The 23,229-nt window shown below is 39.4% G+C and overlaps 1 protein-coding gene across 1 annotated transcript in view; it reads left to right on the forward strand.

Annotated features, from left to right (window-relative positions):
* Nucleotides 1-14,404, forward strand: part of MYO3B (myosin IIIB) — a 368,137-nt gene extending 353,733 nt beyond the window's left edge. The window contains exons 33-35 of the mRNA XM_034642243.1: nucleotides 12,943-13,049; nucleotides 13,424-13,470; nucleotides 14,266-14,404. Coding sequence (XP_034498134.1) covers nucleotides 12,943-13,049; nucleotides 13,424-13,470; nucleotides 14,266-14,404 — 293 coding nt within the window. The remainder of the gene's footprint in view (nucleotides 1-12,942; nucleotides 13,050-13,423; nucleotides 13,471-14,265) is intronic.
* Nucleotides 14,405-23,229: the final 8,825 nt, after the last annotated feature.

A 23,229-nucleotide genomic window follows, 5' to 3' on the forward strand; every position in this document is an offset into this window, starting at 1 on the left:
ACAGTGAGAATAGCAGCTCATTCTAAATTAGTATTGTAATATGTCTTTAGGATCACATTGTAAGTTTTCTTTGTTCTGTAAGTCTAACAATCTATGATCAAAAGAAATAAAATTCTGTACTTTAAACATTTTTTATTTCTTACGTATTTATAGCTAAGGAGGAGGGGCATCCAAAAGTCTAAAAGGAAAAAAAGAGAGAGGCAACTTAATGATAATGTAAGCCAAGTCAGTGACCGGGTATATGCGATATGTGACATCTGTGACTGCCACCTCTTTGTACAGATTATTTTAGAATGACCTTAGAAAGTGAGTCCCAGCTTGTTTTTAAATTTTCATTGTGTCAAAAATTACAACTTAAATGATCAATTTGGGCACATCCTAAGTAAAGCTGTCTGGTTTTTTCCTCTTAGTCACAGATCATACGATAGTGTATAGAATACAGCTAAATATGTTGTTTGGTATGAGCCCTGCCCCCACACTTTAGGCTTCACACATACCCATTGCCTCATTATCCAGCATGGATGTTCTGATTACTAGCCATTATCAAACCATTAGACAGAGTTTCCTGGGCTAGTCCCAACCCAGGCACCAATGAATTGTCATTATGGCCAGAGATTGACCTGAAAACGTGGCTACCTGGCCCAACTCTGAAAAATGAAGGATCCACTTTGAAAATAACATCACTGTTCATGTTCATATCTCCAAGAAGGTGTCTCCATGAAGTTCTTTTTTTTTCTCTTTCTTTCTTTTTTTTTTTTTTTTAATCCAACTTCTATAGCCTCTTTCTTTCCAGATGGTGCATGGAGCCAGGCCTGTCAGAGACCCTTAGTCTCCTGCTGCCTTTTAATGCTGGTCCTTGATTGCTAATGACCCCCAGCTGGACTGGCTCCCCAACCCATTTAACCCCACTCTGCTGGGTCCCCATCTCATGCAGGGTGAGAGGCAGTAAGAGCTGGAAGTGGGAAGGTGCCAAGTCAGCCAGGACCTCCCGCCCTTTCAGAGGTAGTGGCGCGTTTCCCGGCGCCATCACGGATGTCCAAGATCACTCCAGTGGAGAGCTCCTGTTAATATGATTTTCTTTATTGTTGGATAAATGCTACCAGGTTTCTGATCGTTAATATTTTATTTGACTATGCCAAGATAACAGAGTCCCTGAAAGAGTGTTTCCTTTAGGGTCCAAGAGTTGATAACTGCTGATATGGATTCCCTAAAATATGTTAGTTTGGAAACTTAAAATTAAATGCACTGGAATTGTCGTTTAGCCTGGTCAGACCTAGTGCTCAGAGCAGCTCGAATGTGTCAGAATACAGAGTCACTGCAAGAAGCCTGAGTAAAAGTGGTAATTAATTTCCTTGTCAAAGCCTAAATCACCGTATAATACACGAGATATCCATTTTCAGATATACTGATAACAACTGTAAGTATTTGCTTTGCTAAGCTTGGCTTGTTTTTTGTGACATGCTGGAGTGTGCTTATAGCTCTACTGGTCAAGTGACTCAGAGAAGTGGGATTTAAATGGAAAAAAAGGTTGATGACATTAATTTGTTGAGAGATCCTGAGTCCTGTGGAGAGACTGAGGTCTCTTCTGACCTCCTTATGACAAGATAACCTCCCATGAGAATAAAGGGAAAGGGAGGGTATGAGAGGCCATCGATCTGTATATTGTTCCCATAATGGATTAAGCTCATATAGAAAACAAGGCAAAGAAGTTTAGTAGTTCTGTATGACTGAGAAGAACTAGAGTCTAAACTCTTGATGGGAGCATAGAACTGAGACCTCTGTGTCGCACTATTTTTATAAATCTTAAAGGTGTACTCGATAGTTGGAAGGAGGGTATGGAGGAAATTTTTTCCAACATGAGGCACAAAAATAGGAGAATAACCCAAATATAGTTATTTTCTTTTTATTTCCCCCCAGATAGTTCCTATTTTATTGGCTTTTGGAGATTAAAACTGAAAGACCAGCGTAACCTAATTTTTCACCACTAATACTGGATTGATTCCACTTTTGCATCTCATTAGTTTAATGCAAACAAAAATCATACCTGTGATTTCATTTGGTCTGTTCTTCACCTTCTTTACAAGTACACACACACACACACACACACACACACACTACACAGTTGCCAATCATATGTACATATGATCTCCCCCAAACCAAGTCCATCATACTAATGACTGCTCTCTACATGTAAAAATATTTCAGAATTTGTGAACCTGGGTGGATGTTTGTACAGCTGTACAGTATAACCTGTGCATTGTAGGGTTTGCTCACAGCTAGGAAGGCTGGGTGAAATTTAAAATGTGATCTTTTAGCCCATCAGTAACCAAATGACCGAGAAGGGGGTTTGGACGAGCACCCCCTTGCTCAGCATTGCTCTTTAAATGAAAGAATCGTATTACAATGAAGTTCTGGTATAGTCACTGAGAACCTTCCATCCTGAAGCCTGATTGCGTTTTGGTTGGTCTTCTTTAAATTCCAACAAGGTCAATAGGGTCAATAGCATTTATGTCCCTTTTGAAAATAAGTGGCTGGAACTCTGCAATCATAGCATCTTAAAATTGGAAGGGACCTTAAAGAGCCTCTTGGCTAATGGTCTCTCTTCTCCTGCTTTCACACAACAAACTCTCATCCGGCACATCTCTCACTACACACAGACACTCACACATGGGGAAGGAGCATGACTTCAGGGATAACAGCTTCGAATCTCCAGGCAAGAATATGTGCAATGTGCTGCACCACCACCCTTTGTCAAAAAATCACTCTGTCGGTCCAACCCCTTGTTTCAGAGATAAAACATGGCAGCCAGAAAAGTAAGCAGTAGACCTAGGTCACATACCAGTAAGTTCCAGAAATTGAACTATGCCCAGGCCTTCTGACCCCAAGTCCAGTGTTGATTTCACTACAGCTGACCTGCCCTTGCACAGTAATAGCAAGAACCGGAACCAGGTCCCCAACTTAGAGAGCAAGGCAGAGTTGGGGATGAATGCCCCAGGATCTCCTGCCACGAGGAATCAAAGACCCAGTCACAGTTAGTTTACTAAAACCAGCACTCTCTGGTGTCCCATATCCTCAAGCATTTAAAATGTCATTCCAGTCTTCAAAGACATTCTTTCGTTCCATTTTTTTCTGCTTTTACCCTGGACATTGTTTCCCAGCTCCCAAGTAGTCCACGAGGTGATTTGCATCTCATTAGGACCTCCAGAAATGACGTCTCCCAGCCTGCTGCCTGGCATTGTGGGTCTGCTAAGCATCAGATCAGGTCTTAGATTTTTTTTTCATGTTGACACTTTTGAAAAAGCTGAATTTATGCTGTTTTTCACCGGGCAGAGATTGGGTGGCCATTTTGGCCTTAATTCCTGCTCCCACCCCCAAACAGGGCCAAAGTTAGGGAACAGCCATTGTCAGGGACGGTACAGATGAGTCAGTCATCCCCACAGAAAGACACCTGGCTAGAAGCGAATGTTGCAAGACCTCAGAATAAGCAGTTTAAAAACTCCTAAAAGCAGAGAGATGGGACATGATGCAAACATACTGAGTATACTGTGCAAAGTAAAGCAAAAAGAAAGAAACCAACCGCAACCCATTGCTGAATCCGTATAACTGATTCTAAGCTTGTGCCTTTTAAACATTTTTTTACTAATTCCAACCCTCCCGACACCCCCAGAGCTTTTGCCCTACATTTACATTTGATTTAAAAAGAGTTTAGTAGGTCAGAATGGTTTCTCAGCTTTGTCATTCATTCACACCAAAACCTGCCAAAGAGCACTGAGCAACCTCATACCTCTGGAAGCCAAAGATAATGTTTCCAAGGTCAGCAAAATTGTTCTCTTGGAATATGGAAAATGATTTTCCCAGTTCCAGGGAAATTAGCATCTGCTTGGAGCTCAAGCCATCTGATGCGGCTTCCCGTGCACAGTGAATACCTCACAATGCTAGGAGCCCTCCTGGAGCTGCTGCCCCTTCCCCACGATTTCTCCTGCCCAACTGAAACTTCTCTGACCCCCGTGCCAACTTGGTAAGGTGGCAGCTAGCTAGTCTGCAAAATCAATGTAAGCTTTTAGGAGAGGTTTAAGTCCTTAGTTTTTCCAAAGCTGGCTACAGGTTAAAATCATCTGGAAGGGGATTGAGGCCAGGGGTGGGGGCGGGAGGGGGGGGGGTTACTGTATTTAAAAGCACTAACACCAGAGCCCTACCCCTGACTAACTGAATTAGGACGTCCAGGGGTGAGGCTAAGGCGTACGTATTTTTTATAAGTTCTTCAGAGGATTCTAATATGCAACCAGGATAGAGAACAACTCCCGTGTAAGTAGAAATAAGATAGCCCGTTAGAGCACCTCCTCCGCCTCGGGTGCCAGGTTTTCTCTTTCATACATTATCTGTCATCTTCACCACAGCCCTAATTGGGTGATCGTCACCACCAAGTTCAGAACTCTAGAAAGTGCTAGAAGTGGGACTCATGTTCCAGTCTTTCTAAACCTGCTGGCTTGGGGGTTTTTTTCCCCTTCACAACACTGATATTTCTCAGCGTGTGGGACATGGGCCTCTAGCGGTCTGCAAGTTGATTTCAGATGGTGTGGATGTGACCTTAAATAACACTGAATTGTGTAAAAGAAAGTTACTCCTTTTAGAATTCTCCATTGAAATTCTTCATATTAAGGTGAAAATTGTAGCTGTGTTAATATGTTTTAAATCCGCCTCACACTTAGTCTCTCTTTAACAAACCTTTTAAAGAAGTCCAGAACATTCTGTGGGAAACAGAATCTAGTTCATGTGTGATAATACTGTTTTGTTTTCATTGTATTTACTTTATGACTTCTATTTATGGCAAATGACACTGGCTTTCCATTTAGCACAGCAGTGAATAAAGGTTCACTTTTTAAAAAATGGGTTTAAATAAAAAAATAAGTAGTTGATTTTAAAAATACTACATGAAGAATAGTACAGGTGTCTTGAATATAGCAAACAAAGTTTGAGTGGTGGATGATGACAGAAGTTTGAGAAATGCTTTCCTACAACATGTTGATTGATTTTCAAAAGAGGCGTCTCCACAGCTGTTAGCCAGTGGGAAGTGTCATCTCTCATCCCATCGCAACAGGCAGGCAAAGCGTGTTCCATCCAGTGTAGGTCCAGGCAGGACCTATGAACGTAGCTGCTGCTTTCAGCTTAAGACGAATCCTGAAATACAAATGGCTAATAAACGGGGAGGGGAAAAAGACAGACACTCATCCTCTCAAGTAACCAATGAAATGCAGATCAAAACACAAACGATTCAGTTATCAGACTTTTTCTTAAGGATGCTGTCCCATGCTAGTGAGGGCCTTCAGAAATAGATAAATCTCGGGTTCAGGTGGCAGAAGTATATTTGCTACATACTTTCTGGATGGCAATTGGGATGAATCAAAATGGCAATAAATGATAACTTTTAAAAATATGTGTACTTTTTAGCCAATTATTGAACCTCTAGGAATTTATCTTAAGAAACGAATGTGGAGGGGCGCCTGGGTGGCACAGCGGTTAAGCGTCTGCCTTCAGCTCAGGGCGTGATCCCGGCGTTATGGGATCGAGTCCCACATCAGGCTCCTCCGCTATGAGCCTGCTTCTTCCTCTCCCACTCCCCCTGCTTGTGTTCCCTCTCTCACTGGCTGTCTCTATCTCTGTCGAATAAATAAATAAAATCTTTAAAAAAAAAAAAAAAGAAACGAATGTGGATTATTATCAAAGATCAAACTATGAGATGTTCCTCAAAGCACTACTTAGAGAAAAACATTGGAAACAACTTTCATGCCGAATACAGGGAATTATATAGGTTAATCATGCATCATCCATTAAGTGAAATACCATATAACCGTTAGAAATTATTCCATTTAGGCCAATCTGGAAGACATGAAACTTGTTCCAGGGTTTACTACTATTTTGGGGATGGGATCACGGGGTGGTAAAAAAGATGAACTTTTCATTGCTTAATTTATTTGAACATCATGTTCATTTATTACTTTAAAAGTGTGACTCTACGGGCACCTGCCTGGTTCAGTCAGTAGAGCATGCAACTCTTGATCTCGGGGTTGTAAGTTTGAGCCCCATGTTGGGTGTAAAATTACTTAAAAAATCAAATCTTAAAAAAAAGTAACTCTCAAAGAAATATATTATTTTTCAAGTAGGTTAGTATCATGGAAAATATGACTTTATTGGTTAGTAGGGGGGAAAAACAGTAACAAATAAGTGACTAAATTTTTGTTGGTAAGAAAAGTGAATGCACGGACACCTGAGCGGCTCAGTCGGTTAAGCAGCTTCCTTTGGCTCAGGTCAAGATCTCAGGGTCCTGGGATCAAGCCCTGCCTTGGACTCCCTGCTCAGCAAGGGGTCTGCTTCTCTCTCTCCCTCTGCCCATCCGCCCTGCTCTTTTGTGCTCTCTCTCCCTCTCCCAAATAAATAAATAAAATCTTTTTAGAAAAAAAGAAGAAGAAAAGTGAATGTATAGCCCTAGAAAAATCTTGAAAGAATATTAAGAAAAAAAAATACTGATCAACTTTGTTTTTAAGAGGCTGACTTCATCTCCCTGCTTGGTAGACTAGTCTCCCCAGAGGTATCCCAGGATAGGAAAGGCCCTTTTCTTATTGGAAGCCTTGGCAATAATATCTTGACAGAACCAAAGAGTGGGCCGCATAGATGGAACAGATCTTAGCAAGAATAGCAAATGGTCACTGTGCATTCATTCATTATTTGTTGTGTGTGTGGGAAGCCCTGAGCTATAAAATAGTTTTAGGGGAAGTTATTACCACTTCCCTAACTAGTAAGGAGAAAATTCCACGTAGACAATTTATAACTCCACCGTCTTCCACAGGCACTAATTTAACTCAGGGATGTTTTCTTTGTAGCAATTTTGCAATTTTGAAGAAGATTGTTCATGACATAACATGGCAACTGGGAAAATTTGTAGCTTTCCTTTCATCTTAGAAAGGAAGATCTGAATTACATGCACCCCAGGAGAAAATCTCTCTTTCGGGTTGTGTGTGTGTTTTACAAAAGCCCACTGAATTCCTTAGTCCCTCCTGAAGTTAGACAGGGCGAGGTGAAAACTTATAAGAATGTCTCAGTAAAAGAACAAGCATCATAGTAGAGGCCATGGCCTAGGCTTTGAGATTTTGAATCAAAAGACCTGAGTTCTAGCCCTGGTTCTGAAGGGAGACCAGCAGAGGGGCTCATGCTCCCTGAGCCCATATAAAGATATAAAGGGAAGGGGCCAAACCACAGAGATTTATCATCCTCCATGCCATGACTTCAGTTTGAAAATCTGAACTCCCAGGGCATAATATCTTCCCTCCTATTCCCTGTCAAGATTCTGAGCATCCCCCAAATAGCTTGTGCCCCAGGGTATATCAGGAGCAAGAGGTTTACAGCACAGTGAGAAGATTCTTCTATAGACAGCGTTTTTAAGGTAGTGAAGATTATTACAGACCCTGCCACTGTGGTTCTTATTCGTAAGGAAAGATTGAATATGGTCTTGTAGAGTGGCTCTCAACCCTGGCTGCACATTAGAACCACCCAAGGAGATTTTTTTTTTTTAAATATCAATACCTAGGTCCTGATCTGGGCACCAGTATTTCTAAAACTGAACAGCTGCTGTAATGTTAAGAAAATGACCCTCAGGACATATGGAAACCTGAATTCTCAGTTGTACTTTGCCTCTAACTTGCCGTGTGATCTCTTAATCTCCCCATGCCTCTGTTATCTCTTTGCGGTTAGTCGTCCTACCCAAAATGAGATGAAATGAAGAAAAAGCTACTTTGTAAAGCAAGATTTGATACATAAAAATGAAATGGTAAGTGGAAGAGACATAGAGCCAGAAAAGACAAGTCATCTCCTTGGAAGCTAGTTCATTAAGTGTCCAGTGGAGTATCACGCAGCATGGTCAACCATCACTGAGGAGAAAGATTATCCAGCTGACAGCTAGGCTACTGTCACCCCCATCTGCCCTGAGAACTTTGGTTGTAGAAATGATGTACCTCCCTTTACACACAGAATTGACAGAGCTCTGTAAGTTAATTGCATAACTCTAATTCTGTTTTGTGCCCCAGGGATATATCTAGTAACCCCATATGGGATTTGCCACCTGTAAATCTAGAACATGAAACACTGTTTGCTTCAAGGGGTTGTTTTACTTGGCAAGTGACCCTGGGAATGCCTCATCCACAAAATGGCAATCAGATCAACAGTCTTACCACTCCGAACATATTCCTGCCTGCTGAGGACCCACAGGGAGGGTGCATAGGACTATGGTTCTCTCAGTGTGCTCTCTCCCTTTCCTTCCAGGAGCCCTGCCCACTGCCTGTCCATTCCTCAGGGGCCCAGAATCCATACTGCCCCACTAAGCAGGGGAATATTTGGGCTATATGTCCCACCCTGCCCTCCCTTGTGGTTGTCCTTTCCTCATAATGATCCTGCTAGGAAATGGATCAAAATGGCACATCGGTGATGGGTGATAAAAAGTGAAACCCTAGGTGTTAGTGGACAGTCTGGAGGAAGAGCATTTGTAGCCAAAATAGCTGTAACTCAGCAACTCAATGAGAGTGAGGAAATAGTTTCCTTCTTCATCTCTGAGACCCTAGGAGGAAACAAAAGGCCTTGTTTGTGACTTGAAACGGTGCTTGAATTAGGGTTGCCCAATTTAACAACAACAAAAAAATACAGAACACCCAGCTAGATTTGAATTTCAAATGAACAACCGATCACTTTTTAATACAAGTATGTCCTGAATATTGCACAGGGTTTTTATTAGATTAAAAAAAGTATTGGCTGTTTATCTGAAACTCAAATTTAATTGGGTGTTCTGTATTTGATCTGGCAAGTCTAGCATGGATATATCTGCATGTTCAATAAAGAGAATTGAAATGTGAAATTTCCAAACCAGTTGTTTAAAGTTATGTAACAAAGCCAGCAACTGAATTCAGCTGTTTGTCTCCCACCAAGGGCTTAGCCAGTTGTGCAACCATACGGTGTGATGATTTGGGGTTGGGGAGCGAGAAGTATGCCTGTCCCAGGGCTCCCGCCTGAGATGCCATTTACATGTCTTCCATTTTGCACAGATTCAGCTCCATTTTATTTTAAGGTTCTGGGACAAAACTCTGAAGAGGAAGATGTGTTCAAGTCTCAAATATGAAATCAAGGCGAAGGGGAAAAGAAGGTGCTGGGATTCTTGAAAGGGAAAAAGACCTATGTTAAATGGTATCCATGACATAATATACTTTCAAAAAGCGTTATGAGGAGGTAGCCCCCAGAGGATTACAAACTGGAGCGTGGGCTTGGCTTACAAACGTGTATGTGAACTAGAAATAGGCCACTTTCAGAATATGAACATCATTGTCTTCAAATGACTCACATGCTAATGTTTATCTTCAAACTTAAACTGCCCATTTTGTCTACATAAACTAGTCAAACAAAGTAGGTAAATTGCCAGATAACCCTATTGTTTTGTATCCCTTAGAAGCAAACTATTGGCTCAGAAGCCAGAAGACGGGAGTTCCAGCTTCCACTCCGCCACTTTGAGATTTCGCTGAGCAATGCTTTCTTCATCTACTGAAAGAAAGAATAAGTTTTGCCCTACATGCCTCATTGATTTCTTTTAATTTTTAAAGGAAAAAAAATTCATGATAATCTTCTCAATGTGCACACCTATTTAGATTTAGTCAATGTGCTGTGTGCTGTTTTGTCTTTCCCTTCTTTTTCTGAACTTTGAATTTTCACCTATCAACAACATACCTTAAATTTATCTTTGTTGGTGCCTTCGTGGGATGATATCATGTTCATATCTCAGAGTTAACTTCTCCCCAATTATTAAATATTTGTTACATTCCTAGCTTTTTTCCACTACAAAAATGTTATCATAATCCACCTTAATATCAATTTTCTTTCTCTCCTTCTGGTTTTCTTCATTGGGACATGTTTCTTGGAACAAGTTACTTAGCTTTCGTTATTTATCATCAAGTTGCACTCCTGGAGAGGTGGAGCCTATGGACTCATCTGTGTATGTGGGGCCACTCCCACGTTGTGTTTTGATCTTCAGTTTATCCTAATTAATAGAAAAGCAGTAGTAGTTGTTTTAGTTGAAGCTCTTTGTCAGGATGGCTAAACATTTTTCAATATCTCATTTCATTAATTGTATTTCAACATGTATGAATGTGTCTCCATCTTTCTCTTGCCTCGGCCTTTCCACATTATGGACGGTAGACTTTTCTGTGTATGTATTTTTTAATTTGTTTTTATCTCTCTGTTGCATTTCCTTTCATCTTAGTTTTGTTACTATCCATCATATAGATTATTTTACTTTATTGTTTATATTATAATTGAGCCCCTCCTTGTCATTAATATCTTCTTCCATAGTTAGGTTAATCTATTTCATTCCCCTTTAAGGTTTTTATAGGAATATTTTAAATGTTTAACCAAATAACACATCTGGAATTTATTGTGGCCTATGAGAATCAAAAAGCATATTGAGAAAAGTAAACAATTTATAGAATTTTTTAAAACTAACTTGAGTCCAGCAGCACTAACTTATGACAAGTTACTTAACTTGTCATAAGACCCTGCACCCTCCACTAGACTGAAAACAGAGACCTTGTGTTATTTTTCTTTGTTTTCCCCCACAATATCCAGCAATAAATTTTATAAGAATAAATTTTATAAGCTCTATATTCAAGTCATACTTTTTGCATATTACTATCAAATTGTTCCAACAGCATTTATTAAATAATGATTCATTTCCCAAATATTTATTTGATTGCTTATTATTGATCACATATCAGTGATACTCAGATTTGTTCCAATGGCAAAACACTTGGAAGTTATGGCATTCTGCAAAACATTGTGAAACATGGAGATTTTAAAGCTAAACTAATGAAAATTAAAGCTTGATGCTAAATCAGACACCAACTTACACTAGATTCTAGTATAGTATAGATACCATCAGACGCCAACAGTTGTTTTTTTTTTAATTTGTGGGAGAAATGTTAAAATTGAAAAAATCATACCCAATAACTTAATTCCTTCTAAGAATCAGGAAAAGAGCACCCACCCGTGAAACAGCAAGTTCATCGAGAGCAGAAGTTGAAAACCACATCTTATACTAAGCATACCCGGTTGAGAACATAAATAAAAGCTTCTGATCAAATGTAAACACTACATGAAGTCCAGCTGAACTGGGCTGAACTCCAGCTGAACTCAGAAACTATTTAAGATCAGCCTTTTGAGTTTCCAACGTTGGAATTCCCGTAATATTAGGAAGTCTGAGGGAGAATAGATGCCAGATCTCCAGTGTGTGTTCACACCAGCAACCTTAACTCCAGGCACTTCTGTTCATTAACCTATAAATCAGAGGAGATTATACAAAGTACCTTGTGTCCTACCATTTCACAGCATAGGGACTTCACAAAGCAAGCAGGAGGTAGGTATGTTGGAACTATCAGAAAGAACCCATTTCCATTCTGGATTCCTCGTACTCTGAGGACAATGCCAGCGAGAGAGCTGGAGTCCTGCCCTCTGCACAGACTTCCTGAAGGTGTGGACAGGGATATCTTTAAAAGCTACCGGAGCCCTCTACAAGCAACGTCATCATGCTATCTAATTAATATGTTTTCACAGAGCTTTTACTTAGACCTTAGCTTACAAAAAAAATTTCTTCTTAAGAAAGACGATATGCTGTAGTTTTAAAAAGAACACATCTAGAACAGGAGGTAGGAGTCTAGGGTTGCGTCCTCACTCTGCCACTTCATCTGGAATAAGTCCTTCAACATTTGTGGGCCTCGGTTTTCTTTTCCAAAAAAAAAGGGGGTATTTAGAATAAATGATTCCTAAAGTCCTATATGGTTCTATCAGTCTTGTTCAACATAGATATGTTCTAGTTCAAGAAAAGTGAAGATGCAAAACTTCATACTTAGGAAGCTGATAATCTGTTATTCATAATGGTCCTTGCTGAGTCATTCTTCACTTAGAAAATTCCCCCAGAATTTCCCTAACTAGTGGGAACCTCTAGTGAAGTAAATCTCTGATTCCAAGCATAAATCTCCAGCTCTGTTTTATGAACATGATATACACTTGGTAGAGGAAAGTGACATCTCTTCTCTGGATTGTGTGACATTCATGAACAATATTCTGTGGCAGTTCTGGGGGGTGTGTGTGTATGTCGGCAAGAATTTAGAACTGCTAAGTCCTGATTCAGATATAGTGCCAAAAGGACAGCAGATTCCGCGAAAATCATCTGCTTGGAAGGGGAATAAATCATGACTTCATTGGACACGTAGTTTCTTAATCTCCAGTTCACTCTTGGTCCAGGGTTCTGAAATCAGGGCTAACACGGAGAGGCTGCTCTGTGAAATCACGCAATTATCTCTTCCCCTTCTCCTTTACACTATCTCCAGAGATTGCATGGATCAATGGTACTGTTCAAAGCATTTCAGTAAACACTAGTTCAAGCCATTTTCCCTCCGAAATGTATCCCACCAAAAGGTTTGCTTCTCATCTATCGAAGAATGTGTGTGCTCCAGATGTCTTTGAACCCTCACTGTAGGATGTGTGCAAACTATCCCAGATTGCCTTCACTGTCCTGAGTTATCCCACTAAGATACTACTCCGTACTCTACAAAGGCTGACCACCAACCGCTACTCCACCAGCATGGACAAACCAATTTGTTTTCTGTCACTCTTGACTGCTGATTTGGACAAGAGCGATGAAGGCAAAGTTATAGTGGCCCTTGTTTACACTTAGCAATTCCGATGTGTGTATATGTGTTTTAGGATGACATTTCTGCCAATATTAGCAGAGCTCCGACGTACCCATTAAAATGGGACCCAGTTTCCACTAAGTGCATTTATGTGAAGAGCAATTTTTTACCTGATTTTCCCAACACCTCGGATGGTTTACAGTAAACCTTTGCTGTCTCATTGCAGTTTCAGAAAATGGTCTTACACAGAAGCAGCGAACACCTCGCCGAAGATGTCAGCAGCCCAAAATGTTGAGTAGCCCTGAGGACACCATGTACTATAACCAGTTAAATGTGAGTTCAAAGTGGCCGTAAAGCTGTTTCACTGGCTTTGTTTCCAGTTAATAATTCTGTTATTAATACCTGTTCCAGCCCCTCCAGCCCCACCCCCACTGTCTTATGCTCTCTTCTTGAACATGTGCTTAGGCTCTTTATCTGTTGCTTTCATGTCAGGATGTCTGCCTTCACGGTGAATAATTGATGTGGTTTATCAAAGACGAGCAAGATGCATGCTTCATCAGGCTCACTTGAGCCCTTTGATCAAAAAAATTATGCTGTGACTTCTGATATTATCAGCATCTGCTTGCATTCAACACAAAATCACTTTGAATTAAAAATTAACGACTTGCTGCTTTGCTTTGACTGTGTGTTCTTGGCCCTCTCCACAGGGAACTCTAGAATATCAAGGGAGCAAGAGGAAGCCAAGAAAACTTGGGTAAATATCTGTCTTCTTAGTTCTAAGCAACTGTAAACAGAAGGGGTCCTTTGTGATATTACAGAAAATGCAAAACTTTCCAGAGAAGCTTCTAAAAATATGCAAATGGGGATATCACCACTATTATTGACATTGGAAACTACTTTTCACAGTAGCAGCTATATAAAACTTGAATCTATTCTGTCCGAAAAGGCTGCAATTGCCACCTAAAGGCAAATGTTGTTTTTCACAATTATCCCAGGAAATTGTGGTTTCCCTCATAATTGCAGACGTAGCAAATTGTATAAAACTCTCCCACAAGTAAGAGCATTCCACGCAGTGCAAATAGGCCGCTTCCCACATCACCCTACCCCTGGCCTTAAAGGTACACAAAGGAGAATGCTAGGGAGTTTGTGGCTCATTTGATTGTTAGTATCCCATCTGAGAATATAGTGACATAGGTTGCTGGTACTAGTTTGAGAACTGGAGGAGGACAGAAGGGGAACTTTCTCATCTAGAGGGAGCCAAACAGGGACAGACAAGTCAGTTCAGACAGACAAGTTGTAATATGATCACAACTTCCAGACACCACTAAATCGGGCCGTTATCAGCCTGTGACCCTGAGGTGAAAGGCTTTGTGGATCAGACCTCAGTTGCTGTGTTCTGGGAGACCCTGAACTACCTACCTTAAGGTGTCCTTCCCTGCCATTGAGGGGACCCAACCCTGTTCTCAGTACTCACACAACTTTAGCTGCTCCAGTGATGACTGCAGCCTTTGTCCTCTTTTTCTGCTGAAAACTCTTTTCTTTGTTGCAGCCAAATCAAAGTGCTTGATGGGGAAGATGAATATTACAAATCTTTGTCACCTGTGGACTCTATTCCTGAGGACGACAACCCATCCTGCCCTTTCTTTTCTTCCTCAACCTCAAAAGGAGCATCTTTTGCTCAGCACTGAGGTGTACTTCCTGCCCCCCAAGTCTGTTGAGGGTAAGAACAATCATGGTAATTGACTGTCATTTAGTAAGAAAGCGCTGTGATGGGGCTAGCTTCTGAGACTTACTGAATAATTTTCAGATTCCTAACCATTTTCTCATATCTCCATTCCCTCTCCACACCTGCAGTGCAGCCTGAGCTGGGCAATTTTTCCTTTTCTCACCTCATGGGTACCTGTGGGACACTGAACACACCTCCACTACAGCAATCAGCATCGTTCATGTCCTCAGTGTCTCAAGGGTAACAAATAGTCTCTCCATAAGCCCGTCGTGAATGCTGATGATACTTATTTTTCCTGCCACATCAGTGCATGCAATATCTGCCCTGTGAAAATCCAAGCCTCCCTTTCCACCTCACTTCTCCCCTGCATTCCCCTTCTCCTATGAGAGACCCTTCAGGCCTTTCTCCAGGGTCAGAATTCCACTCCCAGCTGTCCCCATCCTAAGGAAGTGCACTACTCAAGGTCTCCTAGGCCAGGATAATTTTTTTGTGCTTACGGGGGAGGCCTAAATCTTTCTGTAAGGCAGATGAACCCCTCTCTTGCTAGTTATTATGCTGATAACATCTTTGCCTCTTTATTCCCATCACCTTAGCAGTAAAAACAAAGGTGTTAGAGGGAAAGAAAATTTGGACCTGTCATAGTCTATGTCAAATAGTTTAGTAAATTCCCATTCTCTGGTCAGTGGTGTCCACTAGGCTGTGAGTGGTTGTAGGGAAAGGATCTTATCTTGTGCCTGTCTTGGTGGGCATAGAGCCTAGGGCAGTGCCTGACAGAGTGGACATTCAGTAAATGCCCTTAAGTGAATGGAGGGACTTCCCTTAGTTACACTAACATACGTGACAGGGGAGTGTCTTTCAATTCTGTGTTCTGCATGATTAATCACTTTTCTTACACCGTAAGCTCTGATTTTTCACTCCAGATTGGGCTAGTCCTATCATAATGATGTTATACCATACATTATAATACTCAATATGATTCAATACAACAAACATCTTTTGAGTAACTACTCTATGCAAAACAATGTGTGAGATTGCTGTGAGATGTTAAAAAAAAAAAAAAACCCTACAAGAACTTTTCTCTAGAACAGATGTTCTCAACGTGTTTTTTTTTTTTTTACTTCAAAATACTTGGCAGGTTTACATGTGGGAGTACTCAGATTTTGAGAAAAATTAACTGGAAGAAATAGAAAAAATTGTTATCAGAGGTACAGAGGGGAGAATTTTAATATATATTTTACAAAGATAAAATAATGAAACGAGGCATTTAAAGATCTCAGAAATTGTATTTTTAAAGAAAAAGAAATAGGAAAGCCAATTATTCAATAGTTAAACTTTACAAAAAGTAAAAAATGAGCCTTGATTTTTTTTCTCATATATTCATCCCAAAGGTAATGTTTATTAAAGTATGCAAATACAGCAGAAGAAACATAAATGAACTTTATTGTTTAAAAAATATCGAGTAGATACAGCTTTTTCACATTGTTTTAATGTAAGTATTTTGGTTGAACTATGGCATAGGTGTACCATATAGAGCTTCAGCAGTTCTGTGCATACGACCTACTTGCCTGCGTTCCCTGTGCTTCACTTTTCATCTCTGTGATGTCGTAGTTGAAACTGGAAGTCTGGGCCGCCCGGGTGGCTCAGTCAGTTAAGCGTCTGACTCTTGATTTCGGCTCAGATTCTGATCTCAGGGTTGTGAGACTGAGCTCCGCATTGGGCTCCATGCTGGGCATGGAGCCTGCTTAAGATTCTCTTTCTCCCTCTGCCTCTGCCCTTCTCCCCACTCCATCAACCAATCAATCAATCAGTCTAGGAGTTTATTATCTCTTAATCCCCTTCACCTATTTCACCCATCCTCCCATCCTCCTCCCCTCTGGCAACTACAAGGTTTTTGCCTATATTTATGAGTCTGTTTCTGGTTTTTGTTTGTGTGTTTGTTTGTTCATTTGTTCATCTGTTTTGTTTTTTAGATTCCACATGTAAGTGAAATCATACAATATCTGTCTCTCTCTGACTTATTTCACATAGCATAATACCCCTCTAGGTCCATCCATGTTGTCACAAATGGCAAGATCTCGTTCTTTTTTATGGGTGAGTAATATTCTATTACACACACACACACACACACACACTACTACTTCTTTATCCATTCATCTATCAACGGATGGTTAGGTTGCTTCCATATCTTAGCTATTACAAATAATGCTGCAATAAACATAGGGTTGCATAGATCTTTTGGAATTAGTGTTTTCATTTCTTTGGGTAAATACCCAGTAGTGGAATTACTGGATCATAGGGTATTTCTATTTTTAATTTTTTGAGGAACCTCCCTACTTTTTTCCACGGTGCTTGCACCAATTTGTATTCTCAGCAACAGTGCATGAGGCTTCCCTTTGCTCCACATCCTTGCCAACTCTTGCTACTTCTTATCACACCATTCTGACTGGTGTGAGGTAACATTTCTCGTTCTGGAAGTTTCACTTTTTTTTTTTTTTAAGATTTTATTTATTTATTCGACAGAGATAGAGACAGCCAGCGAGAGAGGGAACACAAGCAGGGGGAGTGGGAGAGGAAGAAGCAGGCTCATAGCAGAGGAGCCTGATGTGGGGCTCGATCCCACAACGCCGGGATCACGCCCTGAGCCGAAGGCAGACGCTTAACCGCTGTGCCACCCAGGCGCCCCTGGAAGTTTTACTTTTATCAGTGACTTGTCTACTTTCGATTTGCCAATATTAGCTGATTTTCAAACTGTTGAGTAAAAATATTCCCAACTTTCCATTTGTCTGTGTACAATATAATAGGTATCTGCCTTGTTTCTAATTAAAGATTTCCATAAATAAGTTAAAAGGAAACAGAAATAATTATAAAATTATAATTTAGAAGCTCTGCAATAATTAGTCATTGCCACAGCTGTAACTCCTAACAGTGCTTTAGAAATGGGGTTCACCATCAGCTACACCATCTACAGATTGTAGATGTTATTCTTAGACTAGTCATAATGCCACAAACTCAAGAAGCAATTCTTAAATCAAGTATATGAGAATGATGCAACTTGGAATCTCATAAATGTCCTTTTAGATTTATCAAAGTAATATGCACATGGCAAAAACAAGACAAAAATCAGAGTCCAGAGGGTTTATAATGGAAATCAATCTTCTTCTTCCTGTTCCTACCTTAGTCCCTCCTCCCTGAAGCAACCATTTTTTATTATTTCTAATTCTAATTCTTTTAATGGTTTCCATTATGTCTGTGAATAATTTACTTCCATCTTCTTGGTTTATCATTTTCAATAATATTTACTCTCCCCCTCTATGAAAGATGTGCATTTATTTCAATTCTATCTCCCCTCTCTTACTTCTTCCAGTGCTTACAATTTGATGTTTAAATTTTTGTTGGTTACCTTTTAAACTTTAAATTATATAATTAAACACCTATTTTTGTGTGTCGTTGACTTTAGATAGTATCTCTGGGAGAATACCAGACATGAAGAAAACCAACAAGCTGAAAGATACTGTCAGGACAAAATAACTGACCCTGGACAAAATAGAAATCATTCTGGGAATAGAACAGTTTTTAAAAGCTTCACAGCAAACCATTGGTGTTCATGTTGTGAGCTGCTGGTTTTTCTTCCACTTTGGTTCATCTGCAGATATGCCTCCACCCACTTTAACTTTCTTTATTTTTTAATGTCATGCCAATACAGAAAAGGAAACAAACCAGAAGATTCAACTCAGTAAGTTATCAGAAAGTGAATATCTATGTAACTGCCCCTACAGTCAAGTTATCTATGTAACCATTCCTACGGGCTGATATGTTATTAGAAAGTGAGTATCTGTATAAACCACCTGTGGGTCTAGGGAACATCGTCAGCACGCCAGAAGGCTCCCTCTTGTCCATTCCCAATCACTCACCTCTCCAAAGACAAGCACTCTCATGACTCTTGTGGTAAATACTTCCTTGGTTTTCTTTAAAATTTTACCACTTAAACACATCCCTAAACACCATAGTTAAATTTTGCCTCTTAGAGTTAGGTTCTGGGCACTTCATATAAATGGAATCATGTAGTATGTAATCTTTTGGTTTTTGTTTCTTTTATTCAGTGTTGTATTTGTGAGATTCATCTATGTTGTGGAATGTAAATGTGCTCATTCATTTTCAAAACTATGTGGTATTCCAGTAAATGAATATGGCTTAACTGACTTAGCCATTCTGCTTTTGATAGACAAATATGAATTATTTCCAATTTGGGGCTATTCTGGACATTGCTACTAGGAATATGGTGTCTACTTGCATGCATTTCTGTTGGCTGTGTACCTAGGATTAGGATGGCAGAGTTCTAAGGCACCCATATCTGCACTTCAGTAAATAATACCAAACTGTTTTCCTAAGTGATTTTACCAATTTACAGTCACACCTGTGACATAAAAGAGCTTCCATTGTTCTGTATTCTTCCCAATTCTTGCTATTATTCGTCTTCTTCATATGGGCACTCTGATAGGTATATATTAGAATCTCACTGCTGATTTATAGCTTACATATCTCTGATTAATAATGATATTGAGCACAGTTTTGTACTTTAGTGGCCATTTTAGATAACTTCTTTTTGATATGCCCACTTTTATTTGGGTTAACTGTATTTTTTTCTTTTAATTTGAAGAAATGTATTATATATTGTTAGTTACATGTGTTGCAAATATTTTCTCTACTAGATGGTTTGTCCTTTCATTCCCAAAAGATATCTTTCGATTAAAAAATGTTTGTAATGTGGGGCGCCTGGGTGGCGCAGTTGTTGGGCATCTGCCTTCAGCTCAGGGCGTGGATCCCGGAGTCCTGGGATGGAGACCCACATCAGGCTCCTCTGCTGGGAGCCTGCTTCTTCTTCTCCCACTCCCCCTGCTTGTGTTCCCTCTCTCACTGGCTATCTCTCTGTGTCAAATAAATAAATAAAATCTTCTAAAAAAAAATGTTTGCAATGTTAACATAATACAACTTATTGGTCTTTTCCTGTTTGATTAGTACTTTTTTATAGCCTATTAAGAAATCATGTCCAGCCCCAAGGTCATAAAGGTATTTACCTTTAGGAGACGTTATTGTCTTGCCTTTCACACTTAGATCTTCAACCAAACCAGAATCAATTTGTGAATGCCGTGTGGTAAGGGCCAATTTTCATGTTTTCTAATAATGAATATTCAGCTGTCAAAGGCCCATTTAATGAAAAAGCCATCTCTTTTCTACTGCTCTAAAATACTACCATTTACATAAATCAAGTAATCATGGATCTGTTCCCAGATTCCTATTCTGTTCTGTTGATCTGTTATCCTTGCCGTAAATCCTATCCCTTTATAATAGGCTTTGGTATAGGACAGAGCAAGTCTTCTAACATGGTTTTTCTTTTCCAAGAGACCCTTGATTAGACCCAACTTACAAAAAAAAAAATAAGTAAAATAACCTATTAGTATTTCTTTGGAATTATCTTGAGTCTGTAAGTCAATTCGGAAGGAATTGTCATGTCCACAATATTGAATTTTCCAAACTATAAGCATGGTATATCCTTCTATTTATTTATTCCTTCTCTTCCCTTAATGATTAATAATTTTATCTGAGGAATCTTACACATAGTTTGTTAATTTTTTCCCTATGTACCATATATAATTTTATAGTATTTAAAAGTGGTTATTAAATTTTTTAACTGTTGCCTATTCTAGATTAAATGTTTATGTCCCCTCAAAATTCATATGCTTAAATCTAATTCCCAATGTGATGCTATTTGCTGGTGGGGTCTTTGGGAGGTGATTGAGTCATGAGAGTAGAGCCCTCATGAATTACCCTTTTAAAGGGGCCCCAGAGACCTGGCTTGCCTCCATCACATGAGGACACAGTGAAAAGACGGCTATCTATGGACCAGCATGCAGATGCTCACAAGACACCAAATCTACTGGGCACCTTGATCTTGGACTTCCCAGACCTTCAGAACTGTGACAGATAAATTTCTGTTGTTTAAGCCACTCAGTCTGTAGTATTCTCTTATGGCAGCCCAAACAGACTAAGACATTGCCATTATTTGAAAGTGCAATTGATAGGGGCGCCTGGGTGGCACAGTCATTAAGCGTCTGCCCCCCGCCCCGTGATCCCGGCGTTCTGGGATCAAGCCCCACATCAGGCTCCTCCACTAGGAGCCTGCTTCTTCCTCTCCCACTCCCTCTGCTTGTGTTCCCTCTCTCACTGGCTGTCTCTGTCAAATAAATAAATAAATAAAATCTTTAAAAAAAAAAAAAGAAAGAAAGTGCAATTGATATTTTGTATTTGAGGTCTATCAACTTTGCTAAGTCATTAATTCCAATAATGTGTCTAGATATTTTTGGATTTTCTACATACACTATTTTACCATCTGCAAATAACTATAGACATTTTCTTCCTTTTTCATACTTCATACTTTCTTTCATACTTTTTTTCTTGACCTACTGTTTTGCTGCATTATGAACCACCCCAAATTATTTCTTACAAGTCTGTGGTTGGCTGAATACTTCTGCTGATTTGAACTAGTCTTGCCAGGACTCATTTGTGGATCTGCAGTTAGCTGCAGGTCAGCTAAGCACCTTTGCTGATGTGGGCTGGGTTTCTCGCATATCTAGGGCCACAGCAAGGACAGCTGGGCCAACTTAGTTCTCTTCAACATGATCTCATCCTCCAATTTGTTATTATCTCCAGTGGCAGTGCCAGAGTCACTGAAAAAGAGAGGGAGAAGGGAGGAGAGGGAAAGAGAGAAAGAGGTCTCTTGAGGCTCAGAACTGTCAATTTAGCCATATTCTTTTGACCAAAGCAAAATACAAGGCCAGCTCTGATTCAAGAAGGGCTTCAGAGTCCCATTACATTGCAAAGGGTGTGAATACAAGAAAAAGTAGAGAATTGGAGTAATTTTTTTTTTTAATCAAAATACCACACTGACCTGGCTAAGATTTTCAGTACAAGGTTGGTTAGGAGGGCTAATAGTAAATACTCTTGTCCTTTTTGCAATCTCAAAGAGGGAAAGCTTTCAGTATTTTATCATTAATTATAGTATTTGCTGTTCCTTTCTATTCTCAAGGTTTTCCCCCTTATAAGTGGGTGTTCAGTTTTATCACATGCTTATTTTTTATGTATTGAAATAATCCTATGATTTTACTCCTTTATTTTGGTAATGTCCTAAGTTACACTGGTTTTCTAATATGAAAGGAGCCTTGTATCTTTGCAATACATACAACTTTATCGTGTCATATTATCCTTTTACATTTTGCTGCATTTGATTTGTTAATTTAAAAAAAATTTATAACTGGGGCGCCTGGGTGGCACAGCGGTTAAGCTTCTGCCTTCGGCTCAGGGTGTGATCCCGGCGTTATGGGATCGAGCCCCACATCGGGCTCCTCTGCTATGAGCCTGCTTCTTCCTCTCCCACTCCCCCTGCTTGTGTTCCCTCTCTTGCTGGCTGTCTCTATCTCTGTCGAATAAATAAATAAAATCTTTAAAAAAAAAAAATAAATAAAAAAAAATAAAAAAAATAAAAAAAATTTATATCTGTGCCGATCATGAAATTAACATGTAAATTCTTTTTTTTTTTAAAGATTTTATTTATGTATTTGACAGAGAGAAGACAGCCAGCGAGAGAGGGAACACAAGCAGGGGGAGTGAGAGAGGAAGAAGCAGGCTCCTAGAGGAGGAGCCTGATGTGGGACTCGATCCCAGAATGCTGGGATCATGCCCTGAGCCAAAGGCAGATGCTTAAGGACTGCGCCACCCAAGTGCCCCAATTAACATGTAAATTCTTAATTCACATAATATCCCTACTTGCTTTTCTCTGGAAGATTTTGTGTAAGAATGACGTTAGTTCTTTGTTAAAATTGTTTTAATTCACTAGAGGAGCTATCTGTGCCTGCAGTTTTTTATGAGGGAAAGTTTTAATTATAGATTAATCTCTTTAATAACTTATGGCTACTCATATTTTCCATTTCTTCCTGTGTCACTTTTGTTTGGTTTATTTTTCTAGAAATTTGTCTGTGTTTTCTACATTGTCAAATTTGGTTAGAATTATTCAAAATATTTCTATAGATATCTTTAATATTGTAATCTACAGTCAGATTCCCTTTTTCCTTTTGCGATGGTGATAACTTGTGTTTTCTTTTTCCTTAACTATTCTTGCCAGGTCTGCCAATTTTATTGGTGTTTTAATGGAAACAATTTTTTATTTTGTTCATTTTTTGTCATTATCCATTTGTTTCCTGCTTTACTAACATTTGCTCTTAGGCTTATTATGTTTCTGCTTTGATAAAAATGACTGTTATTTTTTCTGATTTCTTGGGATTTTTAGCCTTCTTTTCTAATATATTTATTTAAGCTATAACTTTCCCTATAAGTATGGAATTAACAGCAAATGGAAGTGTTTTATTATCATTCAGTTATTATTTCTTTTTTTACTCATAAGATTTTCAGAAGTTTATTAATTTCTAAAGATATAAGAATTTTCTCCTATGTTTTTCTTGTTGAGTTCTAGCTTAAGTTTTCTTATGGCCAGAGAACAAATTCAGTATTATTTCAGACTTTGATATTTATTGAGACTTTATGACTCAGCATATGATTTTTTTGGTACTTTCATAAATATTCCACATATTCTTAGAAATAAGGTGTATTCTGCATTCTTCTATATATGCACAATAGGTCCAGTTTGTTAACCATCACCTTTTCCATGGTCACTGATTTTTTTTTTTTACTGCTTTTTCTATCAGTTAAGAGACGTATGTTAAAATATCCTACTAT

This window comes from Ailuropoda melanoleuca, chromosome 2, assembly GCF_002007445.2.
Source record: "Ailuropoda melanoleuca isolate Jingjing chromosome 2, ASM200744v2, whole genome shotgun sequence".
NCBI lineage: Eukaryota > Metazoa > Chordata > Mammalia > Carnivora > Ursidae > Ailuropoda > Ailuropoda melanoleuca.